The sequence below is a fragment of the Anas platyrhynchos genome, chromosome 3 (genome assembly GCF_047663525.1).
Source record: "Anas platyrhynchos isolate ZD024472 breed Pekin duck chromosome 3, IASCAAS_PekinDuck_T2T, whole genome shotgun sequence".
In the NCBI taxonomy this organism is placed as follows: domain Eukaryota; kingdom Metazoa; phylum Chordata; class Aves; order Anseriformes; family Anatidae; genus Anas; species Anas platyrhynchos.
Genome location: NC_092589.1, coordinates 7,951,283 through 7,974,170, shown reverse-complemented (window position 1 = coordinate 7,974,170; position 22,888 = coordinate 7,951,283). Strand labels below are relative to the sequence as shown.

Below are 22,888 nucleotides of genomic sequence, written 5' to 3'. Positions count from 1 at the left end.
CACACAACAAAACAATGTCCCATTGAGTCTCCAAACTAATTTATTTTGTCAGCATGTAATAGCAAACATTCTTCATCAAACATCTAGGATTAAGATTCTAAGAAGCATTCAGCATTAACATCAATGGCAAGAGTTAGAGCAATGCTAAAATCTTTTCATTCCTCTTGAATTCCTGGAACAAAGCAATTTAAGAAAATAAAAGAGAATACGATCTGGAATTCAACCCAGAGCTTGCTGCAAACACTCCACTGGCAGTCCTAGCCTAACTATTTGGTTTTAATGCTGGATAACAGCAGCCCGGACTTCATTATTCCAGTATTTGCTTGTTTTATAAACCTACAAAAAATGCTAAGCACTCTGCAAAGTAAATGAAAAGATGCCTATTTGGAGTTTGTAAAAAAAGCAGAATTTGGGTACATTTTGTACCCAGATGGAGATCCATGAAGGCTCCTAGCCGGGTGACGTGCTAAGGATTTTCTACAGCACTCGGAACTGGCCTAGTTCTACTCTGCAGGAAAGCAATGGGAAGTCGACCCCTAGGTTCAATGGGAGCTAACTAGGTCATGGCTGAGTTTCCTCTGAAACCTGAGAGGAAATAAGCACAAAAAAGAGTAAGTGAGCATGCTCATGTTGCAAAGATACAGTCACTAATTGCTTTGGTGATAACTGGATGTATTTTAGAAATTACTTTGTTTTCATATTGCTTCATGTTCTGACTCCACTGATCAGGCTCTGCTGAAACAGGGAAGCACAGTGACTTGCTGTAAGGGCCAGAAGCACTGTGGAATGATGTGAGCTTTATAGTTCATACATTCAGTTATAAGCTCAGTTGTAGCTGGTTGCTAATTTAATTACATGGTGGCAATTCCTGAAGTACAAATCCCAAAAGTTACTACATTTTTTGCAACTCAATTAAGCTTTTGGGGGCAATTTTACATGTCTTCATGCCTATTGCATGCTTTTATTGTTTATTACTCTTCTTCCTTTACTTTCATGGAAGACTAAACTACCCTCATTTATACTGCAAAATGAGACCTGGCAGTTCTGCTTGTCTAGGACCAGAGGAGTCAACTCTGGCCATCACAAATGGAAGCAAAAGCTCAGAACAAGAGCTAACCTTGATCCTAGGTTAAACAGCAGTCCTGCTTGACATTGAAATCTGTTCTTGGCAGTTGCTGCATGGTGCTGTAGTCTAAATAACCTACTTTGCCATCCCTAGCCCAGAAAATCAGTAGAGGAAAAAAAAAAAAAGTGCTTTTCTTACAACTCAGAAAAGATGTGGTCGATTTCAGGCCGAGGGCAGAGGTTGTTTAAGAACACTCTGTACACGTCGGGCGTGAAGTCGTCTTGAGGGATTGAATCATTCTGTGAAATGAAAAAAAATAGTGAAAGAACCAAATGGCACTTTTATACGCTTCTTGTAAACAGATCACTCGCTACTGCCCTTCTTTTGATATCCTTCCTAGAGGAGTCCAGGCTTTGCAGAATAATACATTCCCCTGAATAACAGAGCAGCTTAAAGAGCACATCTTCAAAAACAAACAAAAAAGCATTCCTCATCTTTGTTTCCATAAGACAAAGTTCTCTCTTTCTTGGAGCACCCCTAAAGAAGAACGAAAGGACACCTCCCCACATAACCACGTTATCTGCAGCACAAAATGAGCACAGCAGTCCTGAGGAAGCCGGTGACCTGGCCAGTGGTGCTGAGCCAGCATGCTTTGGCAAGGCGGCGCACAGTACTCATCTTTCCAAAGCTTTCACAGAACCAGAGAACAAACTGAGTCACTGAGTCATAATTAATACTCTTGTTCTCTGATAGTAGCAGAAATGTTTCCTCTTCCTTCCTGAAGATACACGTTTAAGATATCGCTGTGATGGGCAAGAGTCACGCACTGCAGCTTTTCCATACATCTTCCTCCAAACCACTGAGGGCAGCTGATTAGGCAATCAGATTGCTTTTACAGAAATTGATAAAAGTGTTTTTCTTTAGAAGAGATACCAGTATTTTTTCTAAAGTTTAGATCAATTTACATTCATTCTTGCTTCTAGATGATACTTTCACCATCCCCATTATACCTGGTGACTTTTCTCTGAAAAAAATAGAGCAACTATATTTAAGGGAGGGAATTTTTGGAACGGGTAAAGAAAGCAGTCCTTTGCACGAAACTCGGGAGTTTTCCCACTTGCAAATGCTGTCTTAAAGCTCTGCACTTTCTGCAGAAGACAGCATGGACTGCTTTGTTAGCAGGGCTGGGAAAAAATGAGGACCCCGAGGAAGGTGCAAGCTTCCCCAAGGAAGGTGCAGTTTTCTTGGTGCAGAACAGTAATGATGAGCCCACTGGTTCTGCATGTACATCAATGCACCGAGAAAGGAGAACAGTACAGAAGCTAGTATTTTGTGCAGAGAAAACCTCATAAGGAAACAAGAAAATGAAAACACAAAAAACGCGGAATGCACATACAGAAAATCTGATTTTGAGTTTCCTCCAAGCGAGCTAACTTTATCAAAAGCTATGAAATGTCGTCTCTGGAATCACAAAGGAACCACGTGAGACTCTCAATGGCTCCAAATAATGCCTGAATCTGATGAACCAGAGCAGGAAAATTGTAATTTGGACTCAAAGCGGTTTGCTTTTAAATGCTGTTGAGCCAACTTGTATCAGGAGCAAGCTGCTGATGGAGGAAATCATTGCTTTTATTTACTCTGCCTGTTTAATGCAGTTGCCAAGGGAACCGGAAGTGTCAGTTCAAGCCTTTGGTAAAAGGAAGGGGATTTTGCAATATTTTTCTTGCTTTAAGTTAAAATAAACAAGTAAATAAACACCATGGTTGTCATTTTACCTCTCCTTTCGTCTGTGAAATCTGCAGAGGCCCACGTGGGTTTTGCACCATGACCATCATTCAGCGTTTGTGTCTGTACGTGCAGACCGAGCTGGGCAGCTCCCTGCTCTCCCTCACCCTCCATTCCCCTCAGACCATCACTCCTTTCTTATTTTGGCAGACTACATCAGCTGCTGCTGTATCTGCTTAACCTAGCAGATCCTACCTGTATGGTCTTCTTCTACCTGACTCAGAAGAGCTGAGTGAGTGTCTGCCCGGCTGCTGCCCAGAAGCTCAGCATAATGCACGTGCCATCACAGGCAGCGTGAGGATGGATAGCACCAAGAAACCCTGCTCAAGCCCATTTTGGGGACTTGTTCAAAAAAAAAAACAAACAAAAAAACACAACATGCTGCAACCTCTTCTTCCTCCAAACAATCTTCCTGGGGTGAGCTGCAGTGCTTGCTCAGAGGACGCAAAACCCTGACTGGCTTTCTGTGCTGCAAAGAGTTTCATCTGGTGTCAGCTTGGAATTTGCCTGCACCCCTGTAACACTGACTTGTGTGCATGGGCACAACCTGTAAGCGGTGGTTCCACCAGCGCAGGATCCTGATCAAGGAGCAGGGACAACAGGTGCTAGCAGCAATGTCCTCAGCACCTAGACAGCACGCGCCACATTCAGCTTTTGGTGTTTCTCCAAACACTGGTACTTCTTCTTCACAAAAGGGAAAACCACCCAGGGATTCCCAGGTTACACTGCAACACCAAAGGTCTTTCCCTGCATCATGTCATGAGAAATGGGGTTTTCTTGGTAACTTTTTTAGCTGCTAGAAGCAATCGTTCAGGATCAGGGAAAACCCTTGTTTCCTTTCATACTGTAATCACCAGGTACTGATGCACATTCACCTGGGACAGTTCAGGCAACTTCTTGTTCCACTCACCTTGCACGTCCCTTGTTCAGGGCCATACCTACTACTAGGTGGTATCTTCAAACCTTTCTCAGCCAAAACAACCCCGTATGATTTGTCACGAGATCAGCCTGCTGAGCCAGGTAGCTCACCAACAGCACAAATACTAAATCTGCTGCAAGGGTGGATGCAGAAGTTTACAGACTGAAGCTGGAGGATGGCGATAGCTCCTTTCAGGGAGAGCTGCGGGTGGCACAGAGCTGCCTGGGAAACTGCACCCGCTGTGCTTTGACCAGTTTGAGCTGCGGTGCTGAGTAGGACCACTGAGACTTGTGTATTACTACAGGCTGGCTTTTGTAAAACTTGGGCATTTCTTATTAAAGGTGGCACCTCAATACCCAGTGCACCTAGAATCACTGTTCAGCAGGCTACTGCTCCTCAGCCAGTGCTTCTCCTAAGGGCATTTCTGTCATTGATTCTGTAATTACCACAGAATTATAGTATCCTGCTGACCTAGTATATATATTTTTTTCCTTTTCAGGGGATTTGAAGGTACTCAACAATGTAAAAATACGCATCTTTTCTGATAACCTGAGCTCCGGGCTTTTATTTGTCAGTTCGATACAATTAAGAAAAACATACCTCAGTTTCCAAACACGTACCTACAAATACCTGTCTACAAAGGATAGCCAATACAAGTCCTCGGGCATAAATACAGACTACTTTAATGACTTATTATTTTCTACAGTAACATAACTAGTGGGCTACAAGACACAGAGATACAGAGGGGTGAGAAAAGCCTTGCTGTAAGCATTCGTCACCCCAGAAACAACTTCAGACAACTATATTTGGGTTCCAAAATCCTGCCTGCCAGAAAGGACTAAAATACGCTGCCCCTTCCCTTATCCTGGTCTGAGCCATCCACATCTCACTGGAACCACCCACACACCTTATGCGCCAATCTCTTTTTTGAGAGCAGTGAACAAATCACAAACTTTCTGTAACACATTAGAGCATCTCTCATCTCTGGCTTTGCAGCATATCGGTATTCAATTTTGCTTTGTGATTACAACTCTCTACTAATTTCAAGCACTGTTGATTTATGATTTGTCTGGTTACCCGCCTGCTTTTATAACACCTGTATCCATTCTATTTTATATTCGGCAGCACAACTAATTCAGATTATTTGCACAGATAGGACTCAACAGCTGGTTGTTTTATTTTGTGTAAACAGTCAAGCTCACTGGTGCTTTATCATGAACCTCTACATTAACTGGAGTGCAGAAACCATTCTACAGAGCCAGAGGTGACTAAAATAAAGCTCTTCAAATGCCATTTAAAGCACCTTTGACTAAAATGAAAACAAACAAACAAACAAAAAGCCCACAGCCAGCCCACCACACCCAAAAGGAAAAACAAATCAAAACAAAACAAAACCTTCCCAAGGTTTAAAAAACTGTGGAGGCCAATCTACAAATCAGATGCCAAACTCAGAAACCTCACTAGCATTTTTTAAAACATCATTTTCCTATTTATTTAAACATTCCTCTGTTTTCAGATCTGCTAGACAACAAATGCTTCAGGAAATCTGATCATACAAGGCTCGGTCCTGCAACACTCTGCACATGCCAGGTCCAATCCATAAATAAATAAACCCAAGTTTTGCAAATATGTTTGACGTGAAGTCCGTAATTCATCCCACTGCATCGTACCCGACTGCTTGCTGAATCAGGGACAGAGTGCTCAGCACTTCAGAGAATCAACCCCTTGTTAAGGTTTCTAAATCTGAAATAAAGATTAGGCCCTCTGGGAAGCCTGTCTCTGCTACAGCAGAATGAAGGCAGTCTTCCAAGCAATGAGATTTCTTCCTCCTCTTCCACTAAATTCAGTGCCTATATGTTGCCCCACAAGACAACGTGTCTTGTCTCCTGGCAAGCCTATATATGAGGAGTTTGCTAAAGAAAGGTGCTAGCAGATGCTGAAGTTTGTACCGTCACAGACAAGTCCACGCAGTGACATAAATCCACCAGCAGTGCAGCTCAGGCTGCCCCATGCTCAGGTCATCACATAAGGTACATGAGGGACTGTCCCAACCCTGAAGCTATGAAGCAGGAAGACGTGGGACAACCAAGTGATGACTTGGCATCCTCTTAGCCATGACTGTGAATTTCATTCTGTGTTTTAGGGTCGTCCAGAGGTTCTTAGAGGTGGAGTAAAACATCATGTGAAACTCATGGCCAACAATCCCCACATCTTTCTAAGGAACGAGAGATATGTTTTTTTATAGCAAAAGCAGAGGGAAAATCTTTAGAGTGATCTTCACGAGGTATGAATCTAAAAAAAAAAAATGTGTAACAAACCAAGCTGTTAATTTTCTTGAGACACTTTCATGAATACTCTGAAAAATCCTGTATGATTTTACTGAGGAAGACCTTATATTCACATCTTGCATGCTACTGGAATCCTGTGCTCTTCAAGTTTTTACAGGAATGACAGTTGTCCCATAGTGTAATGGGGTAGAAAAGCAAGAAAATGAAGCTAAGAATTTTATCTGTTCTAATAAAGAGGAACAGAAAAGAAAAGAACTGAAGTTGAAGTACTGGTTTTCTTCTAATCCATTACCTTTAGGAGATTCAGAGATTCATTCTTTTCAAGCACTAAGCTTCTGAAATATTTTTTCCAAGATGATCAACACAGTTTTCTTTGTTGCGTGAAGCTTGTTTCTCTTTTGTCCCGAGCAAAGAAAGGATCTACTTTATACTATGAATAAATTTTCATGATGGTATCCCAGCAACAAGTATCCAGCAATGTCTATGTAAAACTGACTCTATTAAATAAACAGCAGAAAAAGGTTGCAGGCTTTTTTGAGGATTCCAATGATGTTTGGATTTTTTTTGCATTGGAAAATAAGACATTATTTATCTTTACCAACATCAATAGAAATAATAAATCAACTGATTTAAAAAGCAACACTTCACTGTTTTTTTTTCTTTTGCATATCTTATTAAAAATTGTTTGCTACCAATTAAATGAAAACCCATCTCTAAAATAAATCTTTTCACGTTTCTAACCTCACAACATTTTTAACCAGTCAAACACCTATTTTACGTGCTAATACTTAAAGAACCTTCCTTCAGCTAAGATTGTTATAATCTTTTATGTTACATGGAATAAAGCTCCGAAACCTGTGAAGGAAGTTCTTGGTGGAAAGTAGCATCAGAGGCTTGGCAAGATTTTGCACCACAACTCTTCTGGAGCAGTAGGAATCGGCTTTATTAAGAAGCCTTTGGGGAAACAAAGGTTGAATGAACATCACAGCACAGAGCTTTCTGCAACAGTGAGAGATTAGGTGATGCAGGTTCTCCTCTGCTACAGACTGGTTCTGCTCCATCTCTTTGACCTCTTTTATTATCCTGCAAGAAGCTTCTTTGGAGGAGAATCTCCACCTGAGAGGAATTGTCTTCACTACAGTGTTGACCAAAATTACCCACTTGATTTCACTCTGCTTGAAAGGGCTTTCCTGAGCCTGAATTACCAACCTGCAAATGTTCCTGGTTGAGCAGGGCACCTGGATGAGCAGCATACAATGGCCTCATCCCCACAGGATTAACAGCTTTGACACACTACCAGTTCACCATTTTTTTCATGCACCTTTTAGACAGGCTACAATGAGTTTAAATGGTCTCTTTTGTGAGAAAGAAACAGATTACAGCATTAGCTTCACGTCAAACCAATACCGCTCTGAAACTGTGCCTGGAAAACTGTGTACTAGTTACAGACTCTGAAAATATTCTCATAGGATTTCTCCAGGGCAGATCACATGACTCCCTGCCCTTTCCTTTAATCTATTTGTACTTCTTCAAGGCACTCCTGCTCCCTGTACAATTTCAAATCAAAGAAACTCCAATTTGCAGTAACCTCTATGTGGGAAAGATAGACCTGCTGCTGAGGACCCATCCAGGAGCAAATCCAACACAGCACGATCAGCCTTGGACAAATCGTACTCAACTCAACAGAGAGTAAATACCACTGAATACAAGCAATACTTCATCAGGGCAAGAATAAATTCAGATGCTTACCCTGGAAGATGGAAGATTACAAGCTTCTAATGCGGTCTCTACCCGTTTTCTGTCAGCAGAAAACAAGCGGTATATACTGCAAAATGAGAACAAACCAGAGTGAATTGGCTTAAAGACATGCCTTGTTGGCCCATGTGGCTTAAAGATTAGATATTGCTTCCCAGTGTATCACATCTTTAGCTATTTATTTCCATTTGCTGGATGCTAAATAACACAAGCGAGATTAATGGTGTCCACAATGAGTTTAATTCTACATCACACAAGGCCCTGTTATAGCAGACAGTTATTTAAGAAAGTCACCACTGCTCTCTTCACCGCATTACCTCAGTGATGTACAATTTGAGTATATTTATCCTCACAATATGTTTCAGAGCTAAAAAAAATAAAAATGTTTGTATTGGTGGTGGTGATGGTTTTTTTTGTGTTTGTTTGTTTTCTTTTTTGTTTTTTACATTATACACAAGTGGAACAAGAACAGATAGGCTCAAGATAACAAGAGTAATCTAGGGCCAAAGGGTATTTAAACAGAGACATCCTGAGAATCATTGGGTACTCTTTCCTTGGGGTACACCACAGATCACAAAATGATTATTCTAGACACAGGGATCACATGTTCATCCCAAATGATTTTTCATACTCAAAGTCAAAAGAGACTACACAGTAAGAAAGTGGAACACTTACTTCTTCAGAGGAATGCGCCCTTCTGGTGTCACCTGCAGCTTAAGTTTTGTGTAACTGTGGAGAGAAAAGCATCTTGTTTTATTTTTACAGCATCTTCAAGTGTCTCTCCACCAACTTTATAGCCCAACACTACTGCTCTTATCATGTGATAGGTTCCACCCAAGCCTTTTGCCCAATATGAAAATCTGTTGGGATACCATTAATAAGTACCTTTTCCATCAACAGTAATGCACCTGTACCATCAAATAATGTGTCTTCCAACAGGACACTGCAAATACCATTAACACACAATTTTACCATCCTTCCAAACTCATCGCCCAAGCTGCCAGCCACTCGAGACTTTTGCTGAAGGAGCCTTCTTCCTTCCAGCTAGGTCCAGTGCAAGCATAAACAAGCTTTCAGCTTTACCACCTTCAAATCCACACACTGCTAGGAAATCCTCACTGGGATGAATGGCAGTTTCGCTTTTACATTTTATCTTGCTATTATTCCCAGCTATTTTTCTGCCTTTCTGCAGCATGAACGAAAGCATGTTCTTTGCTGGTAGCTGAATATAGGCATGCAGGGTACACCATAGAAGCAAGATACTCAAGTTAAAGTTATGGATAAGCATGTGTCAAGGACACACTGTCTCCCTCTAGCTTGCTAATATCTGCTTACCTGTTTGCCTGTCCCCAGTGTCCTTTCAGTGAGGCTCACAGGCTATACAACTTGACTGGAAAGGTGGCCATACTTCTCTTCTAGAGGCTGAAATTGTGCCTGGATGTTGCACACAAATATCCCTGCCTCCCTAAGACATCCCCACTACACAGCTGTTAGGGTTTTTCTGTTTGACCCTAAACGTTGACACTCCTCAGCTGAAAGGAAGTCAAATTGCTGGCAATTGAAATGTCTCTGCACCAGTAAGAGTATATTTAGCAGCCCTGGGCAAGCCCACGACATTTCTAATCTGAAACAATATAAAAATTACATGCTGAAACCATCTACAGGCAGGCAATTATACAGCTTTTGAACTGAGTATTTAAAGCATCTCAGTATCTCAGGACCTGTGACTTCTCTCACATGCTCATTAAGGCAGCGGGATGAGGATGTATCTTTCTTTGTTCAAATCCTTCCACTAGCTGATTCAATGCCTACTGAAATAGGAGTCATGCAGTAGCTGTGAGCAGCTAATGGGAAGCAGTTGGGCCTACAGTGATCATCTGATGCTTCTCCTGGGATGCGAGGACTACTGGTAACCAGCACAATGCTCACCAGCAGCAGCCAGCTGTAGTGGGTTTATGTGACAAAGTTTTGCTAATGGGGGGCCTTTGGTAAGCCTGGCTTCTGTGAGAAGAATCCAGAAGCTGCCCCATGTTAGATAAGGGGCCTGCTGCTGGCCTGAGCCAAGCCTATAAGTGATGCTGTAAGACACCAGGATCAGTGAAGAAGGAGGGGGAGGAAATGCTCTAGGTGCTGGAGCAGCAGCAGTTCCCCTGCGGGCTGTGCAGGGAGAGGCCCCTGGTGGAGCAGGCTGTCCCCCTGCAGCCCATGGGTCCCCCATGGAGCAGATCTCCACGCTGCAGCCCCCCCATGGGTGGAGGAGCCCCCGGTGGAGCAGGTGGCTGTGGCATGGAGGAGGCTGCGGCCCATGGAGAGCCCCCGCAGGAGCAGGCCCCAGGCCGGAGCTGCAGCCCGTGGAGAGGAGCCCACGCAGGAGCAGGGGGTCTGGGGGGAGCCCACCCATGGAGGACCCGTGCTGGAGCAGTTTGCTCCTGGGGGATGGACACCATGGTATGGAGCCGTGTGGGAGCAGCTCTTGAAGAGCTGCTGCCTGTGGGCAGCCCCTGCAGGCTCAGTTCAGGAAGGATGGCATCCTGTCGTGATAACTGGAATCACCCTGTCCTTATCCCAACCCTTGAGCCCTTTGCATCATATTTTCTCCCCCTTTACCTTTGAGGAGGGGGAGTGAGAGAGCATTTGTGGTGGAGCTCAGCTGCCCAGCTTGGTAAAACCACCACGCCAGCAAAGCACACATTTTGAGTGCTTTGGCTCTTCTACTAGAATATAATTAAAACTATAAATGAGTTTTGCAGTAACACAATCTGGAGAAAAATGTGGCTACGCTGAAGTATTTCAGAGAATGTATTTATTTATTTTTCCACTTTACCCACTGGCCTACCAAAGGAAAAACAGCATGCTTCTAATAAACTTTCTTTTTCAACTGAATTTCAGTTTTCAACTGAAAATTCCACTAGCAGCCACCTTCTTCCCCCCAAATTCTTTGTCATACTTGCAACACTATTTCTTTCCCTGCAGCCATTTGGGGAAATTGAATGTTATTCCTGTTAAGAGGCCTGCTAAGAGGTACTCCCATTAGTAGCAGCTAAACAGGCTCATTTCAGTAGCGTACTGCTGACTCCAGTGGTGACAAACTTTGGATGCAATACTGGACCAAAGTTTCCACAACAAAGCCATCCTGTGCTTCCTGTTTCACTGCTCAGTACTTCAGTACTAATGTACTGAGAGAAGTTTAGTTGTAACCTAACACAAAATTATACTGCAGGATTACAACACAGGAATGTGCACTTTACAACCGAAATGGTGTTTTTTATTAATCACATCCTTCCAAATTAACCTGTTTTTCTCATATGACTAAAGCACGGGGAAGCTGCTCAATCTGTTTATTATTGGACTTCCAATACTGCAAGTGAGTGAATGCCACAAAGAAAAGTGCCTACTTCTGCTCTAATGCAGTTTGTTTTTCTGTGTCAACCAAAGGGTACTGATAGGATTACAACCAATCCTTTGCTCAGTACAGTAATTATAACAGGGAAATAGTTTTCATCTTCAAAGTCAAATATTTCTTAAGTGACTCTGATTTGGCATATGTGCTAAGGACCCTGGAAAACCAACAGTTCCCAAGTGATTTATTAATTAGTGGAAAAAAAGACACAATAACATGCTTGCCTGCTACTGAATTGACGCAAGTGTCCAGTGACTTAATTTAATTAATATTGCTTGAATAATTATAGAAAAATGTCTCCAAACACTGTGTGACAACACACTCCTCCTTTGAATGTCACAGGAAAGCGCACATAAACCACATCAACAAACGTCCCTGTTACACACCTGCCAAAGTCCACTGGTCACCCAGGAGTTTGAGTGGTAAGGAAATAGGAATATCCAATCAGCCCTGTAACTAAAAGCCTAAAATGCAGGTGGGTTAACTTGCTTCTTGGATGGAGACAGCTTTTAGGAACCTAAGCCCCTACTTGGTGTTTAGCTGGACTGAGCCTCTGTCTGGGAGCAGGAATTAGGTGTTGTTTGGGGAAAACAAAAAGCTGAACTTAACCAGTCAACTTGTAGGCTAGGAATGGTATGCCTTCTTTTTTAGAACCCCAAAAGTCCAGCAAATACCCCAGTTAACTGCCATCATTATCTGGTAGGCTTTGTCGTGCTGCTTTCAACCCTATCATTTAAGCAAAGCTATCTCAGCATGTGTATTTATCATCCATTTTAGACTTGCTAACCTCAGGTTTAGTTCTCTCTCCTTTCTGAAGTGTGTTTTTACAACCCAGATGTGCTCATGAACAGATTCTGTGCTTTGCTGAAACCAAATCAGAAGTTGCACACCATGCAAACCAATCTAAAAGCACGCTGAAATCAGAGAGATTAGAAAGAAAAATACACCAGAAGCAAAATAGTATTTGATTTTAAATGGAGAGCTTCAGACTGCAGCTGAAGTTACTCCTTTTGTATACAAAGGGAAAATGGCATTGAGTACTGTGGGGTTTTTTTGCTATGACTTAATAGTTAGCAAGAAGAACGCTAACAAGATGTTTTTAAGATGATGTTTAGATAACAGGCTTTTTAAAGTAATGAGAAAGGACAGGCTATGTTTACAATAGTGACAACTCATCAAAGCAGAGACAATAGATGACAATGTGACTAACAAGAAAAAAGGAAAATGACGCAGATAAAAGAGCAACACCCACAGCATTAAATACTGTGGCCACTTACGCTTTTTCCAGAAACGCGTCCCTTGACATGTTCTGTGCCAACAGATTTGTTGCCAAACTGAACACTTCATCTGACCATTCCTATAGAGACAAAATTTGATTAAATGAGGCTTAATTTAGATGTTTACTTACACAATGCAAATATTTTTGAAAAAGACAGTTAGCAATAAGTGCCTAATTAGTCTGAACTTGATTTTTGCAATTATAGCATCCCTCCCTGTCTATTGGACCTGACTTTCTCATTCTGCAAAAAATGAAGACTGTTACAAATATTTTTTAAAGATACTTTATTCAACTGTATTGGAATAAAGAAAAAAATCACATGGATAAATGCCTAACATAAAGCATATTCAAGCGTCAGGGATGTGCAACATAAATGCCACAGAAAAATATGTTTTCTTGCATGTTGGACACTACTCTGGTTGACACACTGAGGATTAAAAAAAAAGAGCTTCTGTGTCACCATCCCTGTAAAGCGAAGCTGTAATGAATTTAGATCTGTGTGAAGCTAGACGAACCTGACAGTGTGGGATATAGACCGTACCGTAATACGTCTCTCACTGCAATGTCTCTCCTCATGGGTTTGTTATGAGAGCCTCTGCATCTCTCCCTCTACAGATCGTGAAACAATTCAGACAACGAATATCGCACCTTATCTTTTATAGTAGATACTGAATTAAGAACCTTAAGTACAAACTCCATCTGAGATGTTATCAGCCAACACGAGCAACACACTTATGAACAAACTAGGAGAAACGTATAGGAATAAATTTAAGTTGTTCCAATACAGTGGGAAGAAGGTACAACTCCAGTCAGAAAAACTCCTTGTCCCCCTATAATACACAGCAGTACCTCACGCTGAGATCGTATTCCTCACTAAGATATTTTCCTCTCTGGCTGTAGGGAAGAACTGTCCTCTCTGCTCACAGGATGCCTCCCCTCGCCTGCAAGCACTGCTCTTCTCTTTTCCCCCCATTTTTTTCTCATTCCTAAGCATGTTCCTGAAGTCCTTCCATGAGATCCCAGTCCTTTCCTGGGTTCCCAGCAAGGCTGATCCATGGCTGACCTTAAGTTCAGCCTCTCTCAGCTCGTGCTGTCACTCTCTTCCCTTGCAGGTCTCGCCGGCAGCCTTTCCTTGACAACCTCAGCGCATTTTTCCTTGCTAACTTAGTGCTTATTTACACTCTGTAATTGCAATGCCTTTTAATCACAAATGTGGTTTTGGACAGGCTTTGTTTTCCTCTTTAAAGAAAAGAAATAAAAATAAACAATGCCTTTGCAAACAAAGTGATTTTTTTACTTGAAGTTTTCTGAGTTTTCTTTTAAATTAAAATTGAGTTTCCTTTCATATCAGTCCAGATCCAAAACACCCATGACCACACACCCTCATAGATGCATTTGCTCTCCTCAGCTCTTTTTTTTTGAGAAAAAATACGGAAAAGGGAATTTCATTCTGACAAAAATGGACGATGATGAAAAGCATCATTAGCTTCCACTGAAACAAATACTGATGTCTCACACTGGAGCTTACCAAATTGTTTTACCTAAAAAGCCCCAAGTTTTTGCGTGATAAGGTGATCAATTCAAGACAGTTTAAGAAGACAGCATTTTTTATATTTTTCTTTAAGGTGTTAAGATTTGTTCCTGAATGTATCAGACATCGTGTCTGAAAGCAATCTCACACAGTTGCTCCCAGGGAGGAAGAGATAAGGCTACCTGTAATCCTACCTCCACGTGGACCTTTGATAACCTGAAACTACAAGATCCGTAAGTCCACACAATTTACAAACTCGCACCTAAGACAACACGTCTTCTGATGGAGAATCCAGGCAGAGAAACCTGCCTCCCTCATGAGCAGACGCGTTGCTTGGGAGTTAAACAATTGCTGCTGAGATATTCTTTCCCTGCACCTCTCGTGACTGCTTCCATTTTTATTTTTACTTGCTTTTCCCTTCTCAGGCCTATTTTTTTTAAGAAAAAACACAACAAAACACAGGGGTGTGAGAAAGAACAAGAAAAGAGACGGCTTCTTTAGCAGCATGACTGCTCTTCTGTGACTCTTGGAACAGAAAGCGTATTAAGTGCAGAATCCTTTTTTCTTCTTGGCAACTCATTTTTCCAGGCTCAAAATAGGCTCATCTTGTAAACACTTCTTTGTTTGGGCACTAATAATAGCAGTTAAAACTTCTCCCTGTGACACTAACGGCTGCAAAGATTAATGGCAACATAAAATATTATTCAGAAATTTAACATAGGTTGGCTTTTCACAAATCTTTATAGACTTTGTTTTGATCTCACTGATTCTGCTTGGCTTAAAACTGAGTATTTTATAGAAAATAGATCGATGGCACTTAAGGAGTATCCCACCCCCCAGCTCTTCCTTCCCTTTGTCCAAGCACTTGTTCACAGGAATTTAAGGGGAACTCACAGTTATTATCTGCCTGTCACGACCGTTATTTATCTCAACAGTCTTGCCATGTTCCTTTTCTAGCTTTTCCTGGCTCTTCAAGCAATCGCAGCGCCCTTGCCAAATATTCTAAGGGCTACTGACAGGCTGAGCCATTTCTAACGATACAGGTGCCAAGTCACCAAGTAAAAAGCAGTATTTGCTCATTGTCTCTCGCATTTGTAGGGTCTTCATTCCAGCCATCACAAAGCAGCAGCCGAAAAGCCAAGATCAGAAAACATGCCAAGGATCACGTCATCTTCCCAGTCGCCGGTCTGAACCCTCAGCAGGAGGGGAAACAACAGCCCTGAGCATAGATCCAAAGAAATAAAGGAGATGCTTTTGACTGACTTTGATGGGCTTGCACCAAGCTGTGAGCCAAGATGCGTCTCGCCGCTTTAGCTACCAAATGGTTCCGTTTCCTTGGTTTTGCTGCATGGTATAGAGCGAAGCCTGCCCTCCAACTCCATGCATAATGCACTGTGCAGCTTCCTTCACCAGCAGCAGCGATTCCAGAAGGCAGCACTTGGTGAGAACGCTCCGCGGGGTAGAAAGCTGTTATGTGTAAAAAGAAAACAGCCTACTGCGGAAAGGTTATAACAGCCTCTGAATCACCGCAGTAGCAGCAGACTCCTGTACAGATGCAACACAAAAGGAAAATATAAATCGGTGTATTCTGAAATAGGACTGTGCCGGTGCCAACAAACTGTTTGCAGACTGATCCCTTTTGGTAGCGGAAGAAGCCAGCCTTCCGACACATTCAATTCCAAGCAAGTCACATCCATCACGATAAGAGCTTCATGAACCTGCGCTCCTTTTGGCTACATCCTGTTACACTAATTCATATTTATATCGTTCCTGAGAACTTCACTAACAAATCATTTAGCCACTCTACGCTTTGGTGGGCAACGTGTAAGCAGCAGTTCATTTTGAGATCTGTTGCTCAGTGAACTCATTTCTCTCCTCCATTACATGCATCAGGGTACATACCTTAAGGCATTTATCTCAATGGGAGCGATCAGACTTGTTCATAAGAAAAGACAGCATGCATTTGTGGCAACACTTCCTTCTAATCAGAACTGACTATGTGAGAAGACAATGTTCCTTACATGCTTGTCTTTGGTGGGAAGTTAACAAAGCAAGCTACTGAAATCCTACACTTCCAGCATCAGTAAGAATGTAATTAAAAAAAAAATCAAATGGTCATGAATTTATCTTATTTTAACATTTTACTAATTAAGCTCTTAAATATGCATAAGGAGATAAAAAAAAATAAAAATGAGTATGCTGAAAAGCATACTACAAACAACCTGTGACCCATCTTTGACTATACCATTCTATTTACAGAGGAATTCATACTTCTTAGCAACAGATCTGAATAAATGCTCATCAAGCCAAAGAGAAATAAAATTCCTTGGGCTCTGGATACGGACCTCTATGGCCAGGATGTTCTAGTGTGATATGTACAGAGTTGGTATGAGAGACAGGAAAGAGAGTGACAGGAAAAGAGATGGGGAAAAAACAGGAAGTGCACTTTTGAAGTTACTGGATTTGGCAAAAGAATGAAATACCATAGAGGAGACACAAAGGTTCACAGGTCAGACTCCTTCACGTTGGCAATGGAGACAGGGAAAAAGAACATCTGCTCAGCAAAGGTTTGAGAAGAGAATTCTTTCTTTATCCTGGCTTGTTTGTAGATGCTCATAAACCCTGTCCCAAGACAGGCACAGGCACACCAGGCTGAAAATAAGCAAGCAGTGTAGCATTGCTACTTCTCTTCATCATTAGATGTGTCTAGTAATGAGCCTTTCAGACCGTTACCTCATGAATATCAAGCTGCTTTCTTTGAGCAAACCAGCTGGTCAGTGCCCGTCAGCTCATCCGTAATGTACTTTAAATGTTAGTTACTTTCTCCTGGAGGAATGCAAATAAAACAACTACGTTGTAATTTTTAGCTCTTTATTTAGTTCACTGAAAGCAAGTTCAATAGCCCACGGATCATATCCTCATAATTTTCCCACAGCTTGGACAGTGGATGGGATGAACACAGTTTGAGTAGTAAGGCTTCTGCAAAGGAAGAAAGTCTCATTACTGAATTATTTTAACTGCCTTACTAAAACCTTTACAGTTTACTTTGCCTCTCTCCTTCAAGGGAGGACTGATTGATACACGTCCCACAGCTTGAAAAACAAGGCATCAAAAATGAAGGGTTAATCAGAAAAATGTTCGTGAACTGAAAAGGGAAGGGAAGGGGAGTTTTTCATTGGCACTTGTTTTCCCTTAATGTCAGCGAGAGGTAGGGTCAAAATTTGCATGTGTGACGTTGAAAACATTTTATATTTACACGCCTTCTCAGAGCTCCCTGAAGAGATTATTTTTGCCTGATGTGCTTATTTATAATGACCTCTGAATCACTGCATGGGTCCTGGGGACAACGAGGACCAAATTCTATGGTCTGGCTCACAGAAAGTCCCAAAACATGCTAAACATGGAAGAATTTTTAGATGCCTTCAATAGTCATCAAACTCGGTTACAATAGGAAAAAAATAAATCAGGGTATTTAGTGAAATTTCAAAGTAAGCAAATCTAATGTGCAGTGCTTGAAAATCCCACCCCCAGGCAACAATGTCTGACTGATAAAGTATGAATTTAGTTGCCACGCTTACAAATAACAAGGAAAACTCAGATTCTTTGTAACAAAGATCTGAGTAACTCAGGATTTAGAACAGCAAAGCTTCTCTAAAGCATGATTTTATCTACAGTATTTTAAGGTTCCATTATCAAAGAGAAAATGGCCCTAAGATACCAATTTCTGAACTGTTTCAGCAAATAGATTATGGTTCAGTGATTGCTGGCTAGACAGGAAAGCAAAAAAGGAGATAGGTTTCTGATTTAGGTGATTTTCCCTCTTCCTTGGCAAGGGCTAACAATTTTTGCTGTTATAGCTTTAGCATACCTTTTCATTTTCAACCATATGCTTAGTTTTTTTCCTTAAGAGTTGTTTCAATTGCCTTCGCTTTTGCAGTGCTAGCTTTCTTAAGCACACCTGTAGAATACAGCTCTGTGATCTCAAGTGTGGGGACAGCACTTCCCACAGCAGTCCACGGATCACCACAAACTCAGTTTGCCTCTGTTTTCATATCAAAGGAAGAGAGTTGTGTTTCCACCAGATATACTAGTTGGCTAATGAAAATTAGCAGAAGCAGAAACCTGGCAAACAAAAATAAACCCACTGAGGTTAAGGCTTCCATCCTACGTCCTTTTTCACCTGGTCTGCCATTTTCCGGTGCCTATGAGACAACAACTTTACTGTTGTCAAATAGCAACACTCTATGAAGAAATTATCTTTTTAGGGCAATGTAATGGACTCAAGGATGCAGGCTGTATGGATTTGTGTTTTGTGCATAGTTTGTTGGAGGCTACCAGAGTCTACCTACTTGAATGGAAGTGGAAAGATGAGCTGCCCTTGAATGCCAATTTGGGACAGATAAAGAGCTTGCACTTCATTAAACACGGTTGGGTTGTATAGAAGGTGAAAGAAGGAGAATAAGAAAACTATGTACTAGTATCAACTGCAACATGCTTGTTACACAGAACTGTGCTTACTGTGGCTTATTGGACAGACATGAAAGTACTGCCTACCTGCATGGAAAAAGTACTTTGCTAAGGTAATGACATTTACATCACAATTCTTTTCAGGGGTTATCAACAAGGTAAAATGCAAGCTTAAAATTAACTGTTGAAGACCAACAGAAAGTGGCATGTGTATGTTATATTAGGTGTCTGCTTGCTCGCATACATGAGTATGTAAGTTAGGCCTGTAGATTCCACTGCTCTGACACAGGTCAGCCGGAAGAAGTCAACCGTTTACACTTGGATATTGTCCATAATTTGCACACACACTTAGAACAAGCATAAAAGGGTGGTGATAACTACTGAAAGATATCAGTATGTGTTCAGCGATTCACAATATATTTCTTATAGTGCAATAAAAATTTGTGGATATGATTATTTTCACAGAGCTTATTTGGGCTTTACAAAGACAATAACAAGCAATGTTCTGAAGATGAACATGCACATCTGTGACATAAAATTTACTGAATATATTCCCAGAAAATAATGATTGCATGTTTCTCCTTTCATACTGAACAGCACAGCTCTATAGCAGAATTGAGGTTCATTTCATAGTAATCTCAACTTTTACCTCATGCATCCGTATCTCAGAGGAATACTTCAAAAACATTAATTTTATGCAACACAGATGAATGTGTATTACCTTTGCTATATCCTCTTGAAATGCCACCAAGTTCAGGTACGATATATTGACCAGGTCTGGACCATAGACGACGGTTATCATTCGATTTTCCAGTCGACCTCCTAGGTTCCCAGTATCCAGTAGTTCACGCAGTTTTGGATCCTGCAAGAAACCATATTGCAAAATCGTTAAAAGTCTTCTGCAAATACTTCAGTTTTGAAAACTTGTGCTATTTTCAGCATTTTAAACATGATCATTAGAGATTCTGGTCTGGTTAATTCTTCATTAAAATTGTTAAAATTATTAATTAAAATAATTAAAAGAATCACTTCTGTAAACCATTCAAAGCCTCCAAGGCCCGTATTAGGACAGTTCAGATGAAAAGCTGTCCAGTTAATATCAGCACCATTCTCTTTTTCACCTCTTTTATCTCTTAAGCACACAAACTGTTTTGCTTGTTGAATTTACACATTCTGTCCAAAGGCTACCAGCCTCAGCAGAAAGATTCTCTATAATTTCATTTGATTTTAGATAAAGCTCAATAGAGGAGAACTCAGTTTTTCATAACAAAATAAGAAGACTGCCTGGAATTAGTTGCCTTAACTATTAAGAAATGAACAGTGTAATTTTTTCTGATGCCCTCCATCTTCTTCAGATCCAAAATGCCATGTGTTATTTAAATCACGAGATCTCTTCCAATTATTTTTAATTTTCAGTCTTTTTTTCAGGTGCATATCCAATATAAAAATGACTACATAACATTCCTGTGAGGGACAGATAAATTCACTGAGCTTTTGTAGCTAGTAAAAACCCAAACTTCAACTTTACAAGCTTAAGCATGTGAGAACTTATTTCTGGTTATTTTGTAGTTTACAAGTTTCTAACGGATTAGGCTGCAGCATTTCCAGGCAATGCACTCAGTGTTTTTCAAGCTAAGAAAACTGCTTGGTGCTTGGCCTCAAGATACGATTTATAAAGGCAAAGGCAGATGAAAAGCAGCCCTGCACGACTGAAGTCAATCCTTTAATAGGGCCAGTATAAATTGAAAGCTCAGGTTTCCTATATGGCAAGATTTTTCAGTCTGGTATAAATATTAAAAAATAGCCAGCAAATTGGATCACCATGGGATTACACTCAATTTTTTCACTAATCCAAAACCAGATTCTGTGTAGAGATCAAATGATTTCAAAACAGTAATAAATATATACTGCAGGTTGCACTTCATTTCCATGAACCTTTTCCCCTCTGCAGTCTGCATTTACGTTTGCTATTTATGATACTTCTTAATATTTAGGAACTTCTGAATAACGATTGGAATCTCAACTAACACAAATTAAATTTTGTGGAACCAGATGATAAGATTAAGATGATAAGAAGGACCATTTCTCATGATTCTCACAGGAAATTGTATATCCACAAGGCCTCAGTCTAAACAAGGCAATGGCGTTATGCATACGTTCACTGAGTATTTCACAAGGTTTGGGAGAAGAATGGTATATTAACTGGAAAGAAGTTTCTAGGCTGTCCATTAAAAAAAAAACAACAAACAAACACCACCACTGAGCTTCTTTAAATACAGGCCACTGAGCTTCTTTAAATACAGGGTACGATGGCAAGTGTTGCAGGAAAAGAGATAGTATAATCCTATTTGAGTATCTGAGGGTTCTGTAAGGATGGAATACGATTGTGCTCTGAGAAAAAGATTTCATGGGTAAACAAGTTAATGACAGGCTTTCACATAAGAGAAAAGCAGAAGAGGGATATAAAAGTAGTAGTTGTGTTCCGGTGATGGGGATTTGAAGACAGATAAAGAAATTGTGTTAATTTGCATCTAGGAGAAAAGATGGAGAAATGCCCTGAAGATACTAAGTTAGTGATGGTGTATTACTAGCTGGGTTGCTTTCTGAATGTTGTAGCTGAATGTTATAAAGCACTCTTTAATTTCTCTGGAAGATGAGAGCTCATCTCCTTAAGCTGTTTTTTCAACCCCAAATCAGACTGATAAATGCTTCTACTAAAGTGGCTGGCTGGGAAGAGCTTCATTCTTTCTGATCTGAAAGAGGATTGTCTACCTGGTTTTATTCTCCTTCACATATTTGTCATTCCTTTCTCCCTTTCGCTGGCTGAATCTATTGCTCAGCTTCACTGCTGGTGATGAACTGCAATTGCAACAACAAAAGAAGAAAGAAGATAACCTTTTCCCTTCATATTTATAGTCAACTATAAGATGCATCTATGATGGATCATCCTCTAGTTAGTCTAAGATATGCATTAGTCATGCATCACAGAATAAAAAAGAAATATATTTGAAATGGGATGATTTATTTTTCGAAGCAAAATCATCAAAAAGAAGATATTTGGGACTGGCTCAGTGAGGGTTTTAGAAGTGCACAGTAAGTGGCCAATCAGGCGATACAAGTATGAAGCTGGCCTTCCAAATCACACGATTTGTCTCCAGGTTTTAAAGGCAAGAAATCCGACAGAACATTCTTCTTGGGTTGGATAGTTGTGATGAGTATTCTTCTATTCCATTTAGGACTTCTCTACAAAGTTTGAAGCACACAATCCCTTATAGCAATGCATTATCTGGCTACCATGCAGCACCTATTAATAAAGGGCATCCACTGTGCATCCTGAAGCACCTCAGCATAACATGCAATATGCTCCATAGACTTAAAATAGATATTACCTATACATATGGATTCACTGAAAGGGAATAACCTTCATACTAACAGAATTCTGGTCCTTTTTGACCCCTGCCATGGCTGTATTTGCCTTTGAAGGGTACCAGCAGCATCTCCGCTTGTCAGTGACAGCTTAGTCCTTAAGTGATGATCTGGGTCACATTATTCAGTCTTTGAGAGCTTCAGATGTAAGCTTTAGGTACCAAAGTACTCTGGCAGCTCTTCACATCCCTCGTGAACAGTTCTGCTCCCTTATTACCTCAGTTAACTACAAATGCTTGTAGTTAACAAGCAAAATCAGAGATGAGCAAAATAACCTTTATCAACATCTTGAAGACTATCAAAGCTCTATGAACCAAAGCCCTTTTTAAAAATGTCAGCAGGTTTTCCTGCAGAGATGAAGATCCTGGGCTAGTAGGAAAGCACATGGGAGAAAAAAAAAAAAAAAGAAGAGAGAGAAAAAAAAAAGGCAGCAAGACTAAATTTAGCTTCTTTTATATAAATTGGATTATTTTGGTTTTGATAATTCCATTTTGAGGAATGAGACAAAGTCTGCTGCTCTTTGCAGCTGCATTTAATATACTGGCTCATGAGCAGGCAGACTGGTTTTCAGAGTAATTTTTTGCTAAGCTGGGGTCTCATTATGAACATTTTGAGCTCTCTCAGAGACATTCAGAAGAGCGATGCCTATTAAATATTGATTATAGTTACTCTTTAAACACCTGAGCTACTGAAGCCCTATCATTCATGGGATGCTCAGCAGCAGCAGACTACTGACAGTGCCCACATACAACTTCTGTTTGCCAAAAAACATCAAATCATTGTGCTGCAGAGCATTGTCTTTTGCCTCTTTAACTCAAAAGCTCTCAGTGCCAGCTTGCTTCTTCCCTGCAGCTGAAGTCCATCATGAACTCCAGCTCAAGGACCACGGCTGCCTGAAGACTGGCCCTGAAGCCAGGCCAGGAAAGTCAGCGCTTGTGTGGTGACACCGCAGTGGTTAAAGGACTGGCATTC

General features: G+C 40.9%; 1 protein-coding gene across 11 annotated transcripts in view; it reads right to left on the bottom strand.

Moving 5' to 3' along the window:
* PLCB1 (phospholipase C beta 1) overlaps positions 1-22,888 on the bottom strand; it is a 376,029-nt gene that overhangs the window by 142,499 nt on the left and 210,642 nt on the right. For all 11 annotated transcript variants that reach the window (XM_027455554.3, XM_027455555.3, XM_027455561.3 and 8 more), the window contains 5 exons: positions 19,212-19,352; positions 12,491-12,570; positions 8,489-8,542; positions 7,808-7,883; positions 1,265-1,365 (listed from right to left, as the gene is read on the bottom strand). In XM_027455554.3, coding sequence (XP_027311355.1) covers positions 1,265-1,365; positions 7,808-7,883; positions 8,489-8,542; positions 12,491-12,570; positions 19,212-19,352 — 452 coding nt within the window. The remainder of the gene's footprint in view (positions 1-1,264; positions 1,366-7,807; positions 7,884-8,488; positions 8,543-12,490; positions 12,571-19,211; positions 19,353-22,888) is intronic.